The 15307-nt window shown below is 44.3% G+C and overlaps 1 protein-coding gene across 1 annotated transcript in view; it reads right to left on the reverse strand.

Moving 5' to 3' along the window:
- cspg5a (chondroitin sulfate proteoglycan 5a) overlaps window positions 1-15307 on the reverse strand; it is a 54676-nt gene that overhangs the window by 14333 nt on the left and 25036 nt on the right. The window contains exon 3 of the mRNA XM_071895536.2: window positions 3041-3229. Within this exon, the coding sequence (XP_071751637.1) occupies window positions 3041-3229 (189 nt within the window). The remainder of the gene's footprint in view (window positions 1-3040; window positions 3230-15307) is intronic.

A 15307-nucleotide genomic window follows, 5' to 3' on the forward strand; every position in this document is an offset into this window, starting at 1 on the left:
GTCTTTCTAAACTGGTTCTTTACAGCACCTATAGAACCCTCTTCTGGTTCTCTATAGAACCCTTTGTGTTGAGAGAGTCCACCAGCCTTTTCTTCCTCTTCCTCTCATCTGTCTTGTCATCTTGTTTTCCGCCGGCTGCACACCGCACCGCACCGCCAGCCCCCCCCCCCTCACCACCTCCTTTTCTTCTTCCTCTTCCTCTGCATTCCTTCATTGTCTCCCTTCCTCGCTCATTTCACCCCCCCTCCTCCGTTTTAGCGGATCTATCCCCCCCCCCTCCGCCGTCTGACCGTCCCTGTCTCTCTCTCTCCTCTCTCCGTCGCCCATCCCCCCATTCCTGTCCTCCTCTGTTCGATCCCCCTCCTCCCCCCCCCTTCGCTGTCTAATTCTCATCCTCCCCATCCTCCTCTTCTTTCTTTCTTTCTTTCTGTCTTTCTTTCTCCTCTCACCCAGCTGTAACCCTCCAGGGAGACCCGAGCTTCACCTCCTTCTCCTCCTCAATCACTTATCTTTTTATTCTCACCCTCACTTCCTCTCCTCCTCTATCCTTTCATTCTTTCTTTCTTTTTTTACCTCCCTATGCTTCCGTCATGCTTGCAGCTCTGTCCACTGACTCAAACAAAAGAGACTGATATTGTATTTAATGTGCGCTCTTTCCATTCAAATCAGCGTAGCATCATTAAATTAAATGGCTTGATGCTTTCACTCGTAACCATGTAATGAATTCAGTCGATGTGTTGACTGTTAAGATAAAGTAAGATGGGATTAACTTCATTGATCAGGGGAAACTGGGTCACTTCAGCAGCAGAGAGCAGAGGGCTGGGCTGGTGAACAGAGAGTGAAAACTACTAAAGGACGTGAATAAAAAGGTAATAAAGGATATAAATGAAGATAAAGCTTTTTTTTTAGAAGCGTTTTTTCCCCTTTTCACGTATGTGATGGGAACAAAGTTGGTGGACACAATCTAAAATGTCCGTCATGTCTGTCTAAACATATTTTAAGTAAATTTTGTTAATGCAACGGCATTTTTCACACATTTCCTGGACGTTTTAGATGCACTGATCCAGGAAATGTGTGAAAATTTGATATTCATACATTCATGCTCATGCTCAGAATTAAATACACAACAGAAATTTGATTGATTGACTTCCACGGTGCAGTCTTGTGCACCACACAGTTGAAATCGGTGTGTGTGTGTGTGTGTGGGGGGTTATCTTTAAGGCTATGTCCCGTCAAACCGTGTCCTGTCAAACTGTCTGAACCTTTACCTGCTCAATCTGTCTAAATCTATTCTCCACTCTGGATAGTTAAATGCCTCAGCTAACGCCTGAAATGTGAATGTCAAATGAAGTTACTGTTGCGGAATCCAATTCCTCTGCTGAAAAGCCTCATCCAGAGCCCGGTTTCCTCCTGTGTGTGACGGACGCACGCTGTTGTTTACTCTGCTCGTCTTTCTTCTGCGTGTTTGCCTCGCTGAATCTGGATCTCAAGCTCTCTCTGTTTGCATACTGATTGTTTCTTCGCTCTGAGCTCACGCCGCTTCACAGTAAGTATCTAACGCCGCACGCTTTCCTGGTCTGTCCTCTATCACGGTCATTCTTCCTCCCCATCATCTGTTTGGTTTCTATTCAGCCCCCATTAGCTCATTTCCAATCATTACCCACCTATGTATCGGAGGCGCCTCGACTGAATTAAATTGAGTTGAAACTTAGAACTTAAAGCTGGGCTAGGAAAGATTTTTATGTAAAAATACAGCCGTCTTATCAGCCAAAATCAAGCCAAAAAAGTTACGGCTCCAACAGAGATTTGCATCCCCATTTCCCCCCAAATTGAGATGCTGTAGATTCACACTATTTGCACCAATGAAATTCTGGTGTGATGTATGGTCACTAGCAGGAAATCTTCTTGGGGCGCAGAAAGTGATGAGAGAGTACAAATCTGTCCATCAACAGAAAGCTGAACTCACTGACCATGGCTGAACCTGCTGCCAACAGATTTATTTCACCATCTCCACCCCTACCAGCCACAAAGAAGATTAAATGTAGGTCTAAAGAGTGTAACTGATGTCACTTTACGTAATGTCTGGGTAATGAAGTCTTTCAAACGTTCAAACGTTCAAAATTTCATATAGTTACCTCTTGCTGCCACTAGAGGCCGCCAGAGTGCAAAGTTGCCTAGTGCAGCTTTAAGTGAATTTAAACATGGATCCTAAATCGGCGGTTCTTTATCCCATTGAGCCTTTGGTTTTGATGTCCAAACTTGTATGATTTTTCTGTTGCTTCTTTGCTATAAGCTCACACAGTTTCACAATACATACATATCTATGGCACCTGCTTTCCCCATTTATACTTACAGTCCTGTCAGGGAATTTGTTTCTCTTGTCTGGTTTCTGCCCAGTTCCTGTTGGCTTATTTCCTGACATCACTAGACATGTTGACACCGAAAATTGGAAGTTGTTGGTTCCAAGGCCTCGTCTGCTCAGCTTTTAGACTGGATTTCTACCAAACCTCTTTCCTCCTTCATTCATATCAACCAATCTGGCTTTCTCGCTCCCTAAACAGCAGCTTGGCCTGGAGGTAGAGCCAGCTGATAACCTGAAGGTCGCAGACTTAATGTCCGGAAGGTACCTGCTTTTATATCTAACATTCCTGCCGTCAACGTCAAAATGCCTTTGAGCAAGGCACTGAACCCCTTACTGCTCCTTTTTGTGCTTTCTTTGATTGATCCTTTTCACTTTGATGAATAAACATGTTGATTTTCAAGGCTGTTGTGTCTGCAGGATACATCAAGCACATTAAAAGGATATTTTGACAGATTGAGGTTTACTTGGTGATAAAAGGGTAAAAGGCCCCAAAATGGATGGCTATTACATAAGTCGACAGCACTCAAGACTAAATAACCATATTTTTGACAGTTTTTGTGCATCATCCTCCACAGCTGGTCTATAGAAAATAGGGAGGATGAGAAGAAGAAATAAAAATATTCCACTTTTTTGGTTCTTCCAAAAACAAATGGGGCAGGAGCTCCAGGCGGGACTCACCTGCGTTTGCGCAGCCTGTTGTTCTCCGTCTTCAGGACGTGGAGCTTCTTGGCGAAGCAGACGACGATCATGAAGAGCAGCAGCAGCACCAGAGCCGAGGCGCCGACCGCCAGACACATGACCTGGAACTCCGTCACCACCGACTCGCAGCGGGATCCCTTGTGCCAGATGTAGTCCTGGACGTTACACCTGAGAGAGACAGACAGGGAGAATTTTTTTATCATTTTAAAGCACCTTTATTTAAAAATTCTTCATTGGGTACAATTCAAGATGCGTACATAACATGGGAGAGAGACAGGAAGAGACAGAGAAAGACAGAAAGAGACACAGAAAGACAGAAAGAGACAGAGAAAGACAGATTTTGATTATCACTGTTTTGCTTTGGCAACAGATACTGAAGTATTTAAGGCCAATAAAGCTAATTTGAATTGAAAATTTTAAATGACAGAGACAGAAAGAGAGACAGAGAAACACAGAAAGAGACAGAGAGACAGAGAAAGACAGGAAGGGACAGAAAGAGACAGAGAGACAGAGAAAGACAGGAAGGGACAGAAAGAGGCAAAAAGAGACAGAGAAAGACAGAAAGAGACGTAAAGAGACAGAGAAAGACAGAAAGAGATGTAAAGAGACAGAGAAAGACAAAGAGAGACAGAGAAAGACAGAAAGAGATGTAAAGAGACAGAGAAAGACAAAGAGAGACAGAGAAAGACAGAAAGAGATGTAAAGAGACAGAAAGAGATGTAAAGAGACAGAGAAAGACAAAGAGAGACAGAGAAAGACAGAAAGAGATGTAAAGAGACAGAGAAAGACAAAGAGAGACAGAGAAAGACAGAAAGAGATGTAAAGAGACAGAGAAAGACAAAGAGAGACAGAGAAGGACAAAGAGAGACAGAGAAAGACAGAAAGAGATGTAAAGAGACAGAGAAAGACAAAGAGAGACAGAGAAAGACAGAAAGAGATGTAAAGAGACAGAGAAAGACAAAGAGAGACAGAGAAAGACAGAAAGATGTAAAGAGACAGAGAAAGACAAAGAGAGACAGAGAAAGACAGAAAGAGATGTAAAGAGACAGAGAAAGACAAAGAGAGACAGAGAAAGACAGAAAGATGTAAAGAGACAGAGAAAGACAAAGAGAGACAGAGAAAGACAGAAAGAGATGTAAAGAGACAGAGAAAGACAAAGAGAGACAGAGAAAGACAGAAAGAGATGTAAAGAGACAGAGAAAGACAAAGAGAGACAGAGAAGGACAAAGAGAGACAGAGAAGGACAAAGAGAGACAGAGAAAGACAGAAAGAGATGTAAAGAGACAGAGAAAGACAAAGAGAGACAGAGAAGGACAAAGAGAGACAGAGAAAGACAGAAAGAGATGTAAAGAGACAGAGAAAGACAAAGAGAGACAGAGAAAGACAGAAAGAGACAGAGAGACAGAGAAAGACAGGAAGGGACAGAAAGAGGCAAAAAGAGACAGAGAAAGACAGAAAGAGACGTAAAGAGACAGAGAAAGACAAAGAGAGACGGAGAAAGACAGAAAAAGACAGAGAGAGACATAAAGAAACAGAGTGACAGAAAGAGAGAGAAAGACAGAAAGAGAGAGAGACATAAAGAAACAGTGACTAAGAGAGAGAGAGACACAGAAAGAAACAGAGCGACAGAAAGAGACAGAGAAAGACAGAAAGAGAGAGAGACATAAAGAAACAGTGACTAAGAGAGAGAGAGACACAGAAAGAAACAGAGCGACAGAAAGAGACAGAGAAAGACAGAAAGAGACAGAGAAAGACAGAAAGAGACAGAGAAAGACAGTCAGAGATGGAGAAAGACAGAAAGACATGGGGACAGAGAAAGACAGAAAGAGAGAGAGACAGAAAGAAACAGTGTGACAAAGAGAGAGAGAGACAGAAAGAAACAGAGTGACAGAAAGACATAGGGACAGAGAAAGACAGAAAGAGAGACACACAGAGAAAGACAGGAGACAGAGAGCGAAAGCGACAGAGGATCGGGCGGAAGAAAGGTCGGAGAGAAAAATGGGGGGTCAGAGGAAAGAAAGAGAGCAGATCAGAAGAAGAAGAAGAAGACGGAGGAATGTGAGCGGGGGCAAAGCGTCGGGCGATGAAATATGGAGACGGGGCAGGGAAGAGGCGGCGGAAGATAAACCGGGTGACGGACGACATGAGGAGAGAGGGGCGAGCGGAGGGAGGGAGAGAGGGAGGAGGATGAATCAAAGAGAGAGAGATGAAGGAGGAAAAGAAAGGTTAGCAGGGTAATTGACCAATCTGTAGCACATTTTCAGTGATTCACGTCGATGCTCAGACTCAGCGAATCGTGTGTGACTGTCCGTGTGAACACCAGTATGTGTGTGTGTGTGTGTGTGTGTGTGTGTGTGAGTGTCAGTGTCTGTGTAACTCTATACTGTGTTTATAGTAAGTTCTATCGTTCATAGATTTGGCAAGTATTGCTTTCAATCATCGTTTAACACTCACGCATGCTTTGAACGCTCCCCCCTATTCCAAATGAGTCTGTTTACGAAAAAAATTCAGAATTTCCTCTCTGTTCCTGATTATCTCTAAGTGTTTTGGTGTGGGATGTGAAAAAAACGTTTGCGGCTCTTCATATGTGGTCCCGAAAAAAAACCCTAACCCTCCATGACATACTGCAAGTTACGTACATTTTTTAGCGTGTTTTTTTTTTTGCACCGGAAAGACTGGAAGAGTCACCGGCAAGCAGGATAATGTGATCGCTCTGTCCGGCTGAAAATAACATGTGAAAAAGACAAAAGAGCCAGCGGCGATTTTCTGGCTATAAACACACACTCACACACACACACACAGGCTTTGTAGTACACACACTGACACACACAATCATAAAAGACACATTCACAGTTTACACGTTCTAACACAATGCATATGTGCATCCATGACAGATGTATGTACATGGACACACACACACACACACACACACACACACACACACACACAGGCTGCCATCTGAGCCCCAGACTCGCTCCGTTGGCGTTTGGCAGGGTACGGTGTCCGCCAGGGGACATAAACGACAGAGGCAGATGGCTTTGTCTACAGACTGTTTGGAGTGTTAATCGGCAAATCTATCTCAGCGCTTAACAAGACCGGAGCGCTGCTGAGCAAAACTGACGCACTGTTTCACGAGCGGAGGAATCTACGGTGCTGCATCACTTTATTATTACTGCGTTACATTGCATATATGAAGAACAGGCCCTATTTTCACTAAAAACACCCCCACTAATGTCTGGTTTTAATGATAAGTCTATAGGCAAGGAGACTTTTGTCTATTGTGTTGAACATTGTGTCAGTTTAGTACAGGCTGTGTAGGTTTTAGTAAAATTTACACATTGATAAACACATGACGTGATAGAAAACATAAAAAATCAATATATGTACAGTGTATATAGATGTATATCTGTGGGCAACTGCAGAAAACCAGTCAACGAGTTTCTTTCCAAAACAACATATCCACTGTTTGAAAGATTGGACAAAATCATCTGACAAAATGACTGCTTGCATCAAGTATGTATATATATGTATATGTAAATATGTATATGCAGATGCCGCTCTGTAGCTGACCCTGATGCTGACCTCTGACCCCTGTGGAGGGGGGCAAGAAAAAATTGAATTTCCCTACAGGGATCAATGAAGTCTCACTTTATTATCCAATTTTTCTAAGAGACTGTTCTCTTATATTTGCTGCTCAGACAAACATATCTTCTGTTACCATGTGTTACCGTTTTGTAAGCTAAAGTTAAGGTGGAAAATAATGTCAATAATATTAAGATGAACTTAATGCAAGCAGTCATCTTGTCAGATGATTCTGTCCAATCTTTCAAACAGTGGATCTGTTGTTCTGGACAGAAACTCCTCGGCTGGTTTTCTGCAGTCGACCGCAGAGCCTCCAAGCTTCCTGACAGAAAACACACATCTGCCAACAGAAGGTTTTTCAGGAACCAACAAAACAACAATGCTCATTTTCTCCCTGACACTCACTGTGGTTTCATCAGGTTTAAGGTTCCTGACACCCACTCAGTACATGACTGACCAGAGAAACTCTCAGTTTCAGCCAGAAAAAGAAAAAAACAACAACAACATTACAGTCGTGTGGTTTCTTTTCCCCACAGCAGAGATTTAACAGCCTGGTCAGGATGAAAGACACATTTCAGACCATCTGTGTGACACGCTATACTGATGTGTTCATATTGCAAAAAGGGGGATATGATGCAAAAGTAGACACACACACACACACTGTCTCACACACACACGCACACTCACACACAAATAAAGAGGGTATAGAGGGAAAAGCTTTAAAAAATGACAAAGCAATTAACTGCATTTTTCCTTCTCTCTCTCTCTCTCTCTCTCTCTCTCTCTCTCACACACACACACACACACATACACACACACACACACCACACACACATGCAGGAGTATAAAGTGAATGGAGGTGTCGGGGTATATGGCCCGTCCAGCTACACTGTTTCCATGCTAAGCAGGCTCCTTTCACCGACCACTTCCTGTATCCTTCCTGGATCCTTGATGCTTTTATTTTGCCAGCTGAACGGACCACTGGCACCGAGCCAGAGGGCATTTTGCGTGTGTGTGTGTGTGTGAGAGAGAGAGAGAGAGAGAGAGAAAGAGAGACAGAGACAGAGAGAGAGGACTACTGATGCTCAATATCACACTTTCAAGGAGACTTAAGTGCACTCACCCTTCAAGCATTACGTGTTCGTACAAAGAAGAGGTTTATGTAAGTCACAGTTAGATGGGAGGGTGGGCGGGCGAGAGAGAGAGAGAGGGAGAGGGAGAGGGACAGAGAGAGAGAGAGAGAGGGAGAGGGAGAGGGACAGAGAGAGAGAGAGAGAGAGAGAGAGAGAGGAGGACAGAGAGAGAGAGAGAGAGAGAGAGAGAGTGATAGATAAAGGAGGAGGGTGAGGACGGGCCGGTTGCCATGGCAACCCAGCTGAGCGGTGGGAGAAGCAGATGCAGCCCCGACATGTCATTCCATCACATGCACACACACACACACACACACACACACACACACACACACACACACACACACACACACACAGCCCTCCAGAGAGAGAAAGTCATGTTTTAGTGGCTCGTTCCCATTTCCTTCTCTTTCTTTCTGTACTGATGTCCAATTTCTCTCTGTCAATGTTATCTCTCCCTCTCTCTCTCCCTCCCTCCTTCCCTCCCAGGTTTTCTCCCGCCGCTTGTCTTTTCTTCTTCACTGGCTCTTTACCTCCCCTCTCTCCCTCCCTCCCTCCCTCCCTCCCTCCCCTCTTTCCTCCCTCCCTCCCCTCTTTCCTCCCGTCTCTCTCGTCCTTCCTCCTCCTCCTCCTCCTCCTCCTCTCATGCACTTTGCCCAGCGCCTCCAGCTGAATCATGTCTCTGCTTTCACTTTGTGCATCTGACTTGTTTTTTTGTTTTTCTGACATTTGGAGGAAAACGCAGCAGCAGTTTCCTGACAGCCCAAGGTGGACATTTTGGTCCGGTTATATTTGTGAAGGAATGAGAAAACAATTTAGGAAAATCTTTAAGAGCGTTGGAACGGAGTTTAACTGGCTGACACAAAAGGAAACAGTTCTTGGCTGGATTTTGGAGACAATCTTTAGGATTGGGTTTCCTTCTGCAAAACTCTCCAGTCTAGAGCAGCTGCAAGGAGCAGAAACTGAATTGGAAATGACTCCTCATCAGGGACAAAAACCATCTACTGTCAAAACCTCTTTTCAACTTTAAAACAGCCGCCCACCCCTCTCCGGCTGAGATGTGCCACCCAGCCTCCTTCCCCAGTCCCTCGCTCCCTCTCCTCTCCCCAATAAAACCCTCCCACGCCTCCCACAGGCCGCCCCGTCCCGTCCCGCCGCAGAGTTTTTCCTCCCCAACCCGTCATTATCTCCATCGCCGCGGCTCACCGCAGCCTCGTTTAAAGAGTCGCCCCGGCCCGGCAGGAATACGGCGGAATTAGCGGCGGGGCGGCCCAAGCCACATTACAAAGAGCTAACAAATCCTCTCAATATTTACCTGATTAAGGGGGCGCGCTAGGGCGAGAGAGGGAGAGGCAGACAGAGAGAGGGAGAGGGAGAGAGAGAGAGAGAGAGAGAGAGACAGAGAGGGAGAGAGAGAGAGACAGAGAGAGTCCTGGATTTGGCTGCAGAGGGTAACAACGGCACAGATGGGACTGCAGCCCCCTGTTGGGTTTGATGAAGGGTAATGGAGGGTGAGAAGGGAGGAGACACAGGGGCTAATAAGGGGAAGGACAGAGGAGGGGGGAGGGCGGAGTGGGGGGCAATTCAAGGGCAATTTCAGACACAAGCGAGGCTGGTTTAGGGCAGCAGAGGACACATGAAGGTACTGCTAGGTATTGTTGGAAACTTTAAACACAATATGAACTTCTGCAATCTCCAAATCGCAGAGGCTGCAATTAATTGTTTAAGAGAGAGGAGCGACCAAACTGGATTTCTGAACAAGGTGTTTTAGTACAATATTGGTTAAAACCTTTCATCTTCATCATACTCAAACTCAGTAAATCCTGCACACTGCCATCTATTTTTTTTTTTTTAGCAAAATCACTTTTCTTTAAACAATTTTAAAGTTCAAAAAAATGAATGTCAAGAAAAACTTGTGATAATATGAATGAAGGCAGGAAGAGGAGAAACTGAGTCTAGTAATGGCTTTGCGAGGGCAGAGGGAGAGAGACGCAGGACAGTTAGAGGGCAGGACTCTGGGGGGGGGGGGGATCTGGGGGGAAAAGACTGACAGACTGGACAGGACAGGACAGGACAGGACAGGACAGGACAGGACAGGACAGGACAGGACAGGACAGGACAGGGTACGGCTGGATATCGATAAGATTTTGAAATCCAAATACCAGCTCCGAAGCATAAATCCTACAGAGAATACTTGTTTTGAAACATGTCTTTGAAAGCACATTTGCTTATGCAATACCTATGGAGGGGAAAGGGAAAGGAGGAAAAGGGCTGACGGAGGACAGGAGAGGGTGCGGCAGAGTATCGCTGGAAACTCTTTTTTTATTACCAATACCAGCTCTAAAACATGAAATTTGATACTGGCTCTCAAACAACAACAACAACAACAGTTTCTTTGTTGCATGAAATCATGTTTTCTCATTAGACTAAAGGCTTTGGAAGGGAGGGGCAGGGCGAGCGGGTCAGCCGGAGGGCAGGACTCTGAAAATCTGGCAAAAGGCAGACGGAGGACGGCAGAGGAGACGGTGGAACGCGGGGTTTGATTTCATTTGATTAGATGACTTTATGGGAAATTGAATGAAGGGAAGACAGAGGATAAAAGTTTATAGAGTTATTTAAGTAGGAAAAGATGCACGTTTGGGTTTGAATGAGCCGGAGTGAATAAAATATGTGGCTGTCGACGGTCACCAACACCCGTCTCAGAGGCAAGAGTTTCATGGACATTTCTTTTTCTCAGGTCTACAAAATCAGATCCAACACTTTTCTCAGGTCTCTGATGATCCATATTGCGAGTAGCAGCAGTTGATTTAACCTGAAAAGCTTCAGTCTGGAAGCGTCTAGAAGTTCTGCTCAGTGTTCAGCTGGTTCTAGATAGTTAGCATTAGGCATGAGCTGATGTCACATTTTCACAATAGGATTACTTTGTCTAAAAACATCTTATTTAATGGTATTAAGGTGGCATTAATCATAGCTACAACTGCTATTAGTGCTGAAACAGCTGCATGTGTTGCACTGCAAACAGCCGGTAAATTCAATTAAACCTGGAGTGTTTAAAACTGCACCAGGCAACTTTGCACACTGGCGGCTCCAAATGGCAGCATGAGGTTTGAATTTTGAAGACTTCAAAACCCAGAAATCATGTAATGCAACCTCAGTAAACTAAGTTTCTTGTTCTTAGTGGCTGGAGGTGAAGAGGTTCAGTCAGTCCAGCTTCCTCTGCTTTTCAGGAGATCGTTTTGTACTTTGTTCTTAAATGTTGATTCATTACTTCCCGTGTGTGGAGAAGATTTCCTACCAGTGACCATACCCGACATTTGGGCAAATAGGGCGAATCTACGGCATCTCAGTTAATGAGGATGGGACGCTCTCCTCTGCTGAAGCCCCACTTTAGGCTAGATTTAGGCTGATAAAACCGGTGTATTCTTGCCTAGTGCAGCTTCAATGGCTTCTTTAAAGTACCGACTCTGTCACTCTGCAGCGGGTCTTTCACCAGCAAGCTCGCGAGTCTGGCTTCACTGCTGCTCTGCTGATTGAGAGCATGTGACATGTGTTCATCAGATGGGACAGAGGCTATAAAAAATAAAACACATCATTCAGTAATCAGGGCAGTTAGGTAAGAGAAACTAGAGAGATACATGAACAGACAGAAACACAGATGCTGATAGATAGCACCCACCCCCACCCCCCACCACCATCTAACACTGTATGTATCAGTGTGGGTCAGATGTTGTCTTTCATCAGCCATCCTCCTCGATCTCCTAGATTTCCCTGAGGCATCCGATCCTCTCCACCACATTTAAAACAAACGGGCTTAAATAAAATATCACTACACTGGCTTCCATTATGCAGATGGAGCCATTATAACCCTATTAGCACCCGCAGTGGGGAGAAAACTGTTCCATCCGATCAGCCATTAACGAGAGAAGCTACCTCCACCAAACCTAAATCCCTCCATTTGAAATCAGAAAGGGGATTTGACAACATGACGACATAATCGACGTTCCCCACTTCCCCGCATTAGAAGAAGAAGCAGGCCAACTCAAGCTATTGTTAATAGTCTTAGATACTTTTCATTTATTGTTTTCCGATGTCTAGGCCAAGTGGAAAGGCAAGAAAACTCAGATGGCCTAAGGAGAAACAAGCATTTCTGAGCAATTGACGCTAATAAGAGACACAATATTTCAATTTGTGCCTCAAAACATAGAGTCTAGTATGAGTGTGGCGTGGCATTAAAAAGCCTGAAAAGCTCTAGTGTATCTAACAAAAAGTCATAGATACACACAGAGAAGCGGGATTAAACAGGAAAAAGACACTTGGTATACTCTTGCTTGTAGATTTCTATCCAAACCAATTATTTTTAGACTGCTGGTAAACACCTAATTTATATTACAGAATATTTATCATGTCAACTTCTGCATATTAGTCCGTTTCAGCTGCCATCAGACTGTAAAACGGTAAAAAATGAATAACACTAGCATGCATAAAAGAGAGTAACATTCCTGGTGATTTAGCTGCAACCCACAAATCCTTGGAAGTCCTGATGGATCTGCAGATACTACCTTTACCAAAACCTATTAAAATAAGCCCTCAGTCCCCGGAGAGCCCTCATCACACCATAAACACCAAAACCAATTATGCACCGTGCAGATGTGGCCCCCGGTTCCCTGTTCGCCCCGAGCTCCACTCCAGCCATCAGCCGCCCGGTGAATGTTTCCTCTGAGATCAGTGAAAGCCGCTCCGCTCCTGCGTCTAAGCTCAAAAATTGGTTTAATTCTCGATGGCGCGCATTCACCCTGGCACACTGCGTTGAAATAATGAGAAATAAAGTTGGTATAGGTTGTTGCCAAGGAGGTTCTGTTTCCACCCATTCAGTGTGTTTATCTGTCTGTGTGTCCGCCTGCAGGATATCTCCAAAAAGATTTCCATGAAATCTGGCGGACAGATCTGCCCTGGGCCAAAGAACAATTAATTCGATTTTGGTGTTCATCTGGATCTGGGATTTCCGCCATTAGACAATTATACTTTTTCAGCCACAACATTGAGACGAACAGAGATAGAGACTAGATTCCAAACCCTAAGGGCATGTTTGCAGGGTGATGAAATATAATTAACTTTAAATTGTGTGATAGAAGTGATAGGACTGATGTGTTTGGGTGTAACAGCAAATTGGAGAACTGTTCAGCGTTGGCAGAGGTTTGCAGAGGTTTACTCTCCGAGTGCCTTCTAGTGTTCTGGTGTATTGACTCATGTAAAATTACAAATGAATGGCAATCTACATAAACTATGATGTTCAATCATAGTCATAGTCCAATCATATCATAGTACAAATCAAGTTCAAATCAAGTCCTAGAGTGACAAAAATACTCAGCAGATGATTGTAATCTATCCTACGATCCCTGTTTATTATTGTTTTATTGCCTTTTAAATTCATAATTTGAGTATTCTGCTTTTATTTTGTCTGTCAAAGCACTTTGTAAACTCTGTTTTTAAAGGTGCTATATAAATAAAGTTATTATTATTATTATTATTATTATCTACTACACCAGTGTCTGGCTGTAGTTTGTTTCAGTTCAGGTTTTTTTAACATTTGTGCACATCCTGGGGAAAATACCAACGCTACACTTCTGCATATTGATGAATCTGATGCAGACGCTGCTGCTCCTGCCTGTCTTTCAAAATAAAAGCGCTCTGTGGAGCAGCTACGATGACACGTCGACGCCACGCTGACGAGGACGCAGCGCAACACGTTGAGTGGAAGTTGAGGGTGAGAAAGAGACAAAGAGAGACAAAAAAAAAGTGACAGAAAGAGCTGAGAGTTTCTGAACTGACTGAATAAAGACTGAAAGCTGGCCCCGCCCACATAGAGATCAGTACAAACCTGGGTGTGTTGACTGGGCATGTCAGTGGTGCTGAAGCTGTTCATGAAAGACTCTGTGTTTGTGTGTGTGTGTGTTTGTGTGTGTGTGTGTGTGTGTGTGTGTGTATAATGTGTATGTGCAGAGAACCTAATTCTCAAAACTTGGTTACCCTGCAGTCCGGCCCACAAAAACAAGAAACAGTTTTTTCGGTGTGTGTGTGTGTGTGTGTGTGTGTGTGTGTGTGTGTGTGTGTAGTTGAAAATTGAATACGTCAGGCCAGGCTACCTTTGGCAAAAACAAACTGTGTTTATGTGTGTGTGTGTGTGTGTGTAATGAATATTAGCATCAAAAAAGTGTTTATTGAACACTCAAGACCAGCCTACCTTTGGAAAATAGCCCATACTGTGCTCATGTGTGTGTGTGTGTATGTGTGTGTGTGTGTGTGTGTGCATGTGTGTGTGTGTGTGTGTGTCTATTGTCCCAGGTCTTCTCAGCAGTCGTTAATCTCCTGTGTGTTTGACCTTTGAGCTGAATCCATGACCCTACGCTCTTCGACTCGGAGGTGATCCCTAACACAGACATAATCCTGTGTGTGTGTGTGTGTTTTATTTGTGTGTGTGTGTGTGTGTGTTTTATGTGTTGTGTGTGTGTGTGTGTGTGTGCGCGTGTATGTGTGTGTTTCCATGATGTGGCCATGAAATCTAAAATGGCTATGGATACGAACTGATGTTTTGGTGCTCATAGCTTTGCTTAATTACATCAAGATGCAGGACACACACACACACACACACACACACACACACACACACACGTGCACACACACACACACACACAACCCAGTAAATTCGACCTGGCTCGCCCCGGTCGTTTCCATACTGGCAGGCTGTGTAACGTTGTGACTCATTCTCTCACTCAGTTTCTCCTTCGCCTCCTTCTCTCTCTCTCTCTCTCACTCTCTCACTCTCTCTCTTTCTCTCTCTCTCTCTCACTCTCTCTCTCTCTGTTGATCCTTCTACTGTTTTTATGTTCTTGCCTCGCTCTCCTCCTTTCTCTCCCACTCTCTTTCAATCTCTTTCACTCCTCCTCTCTCTATTTTGCCTCGTTTCTTTCTCTCTTAATATCTGCCTTTCTCTCTCACACACACATACAGAATACAAACACCCTCTCTTTCTCCTTTTTCTTCCTCTGACACACACACACACACACACACTCCCTCTTCTCTCCCTTCTTTCCCTCCCTCCCTCCCTTCCCGTTTCCTCCTGTCTGTTTCTCAGAATCGGGTCCTTCGTCCTGCGGCTCCGGAGGAAATGATTTACACGGTCAGATCCCATCGGTCAGACAGACAGGAGAGGCAGCGCTGGAGATGCTGCAGACAGCTTCATAAAAGATATTGGTTATACACACTAATTGAGTCTTACAGTTAAAAATCACGTAAAATTTAAGAACGCAGTCAGATTTCACCACATAAGTGCAGAAAAGGCAGTTCGCTAACCAGCAGGACGAGCCAAGCCTGTAGACATCTTGGCTAAGTAAAGCAGAAACAGCTCCTTAAAGAGCGAGTTTACATACGCACACAAAAATGCGACGGTAATGTGATTAGGAGAATAAAGTGACTGAAGCAGGATCCATGTAAACACCAGACTCTGATTATGTTAGTGTGATCATGCTCTTCAATT

Source organism: Centroberyx gerrardi, chromosome 12, assembly GCF_048128805.1.
Source record: "Centroberyx gerrardi isolate f3 chromosome 12, fCenGer3.hap1.cur.20231027, whole genome shotgun sequence".
Classification (NCBI taxonomy): domain Eukaryota; kingdom Metazoa; phylum Chordata; class Actinopteri; order Beryciformes; family Berycidae; genus Centroberyx; species Centroberyx gerrardi.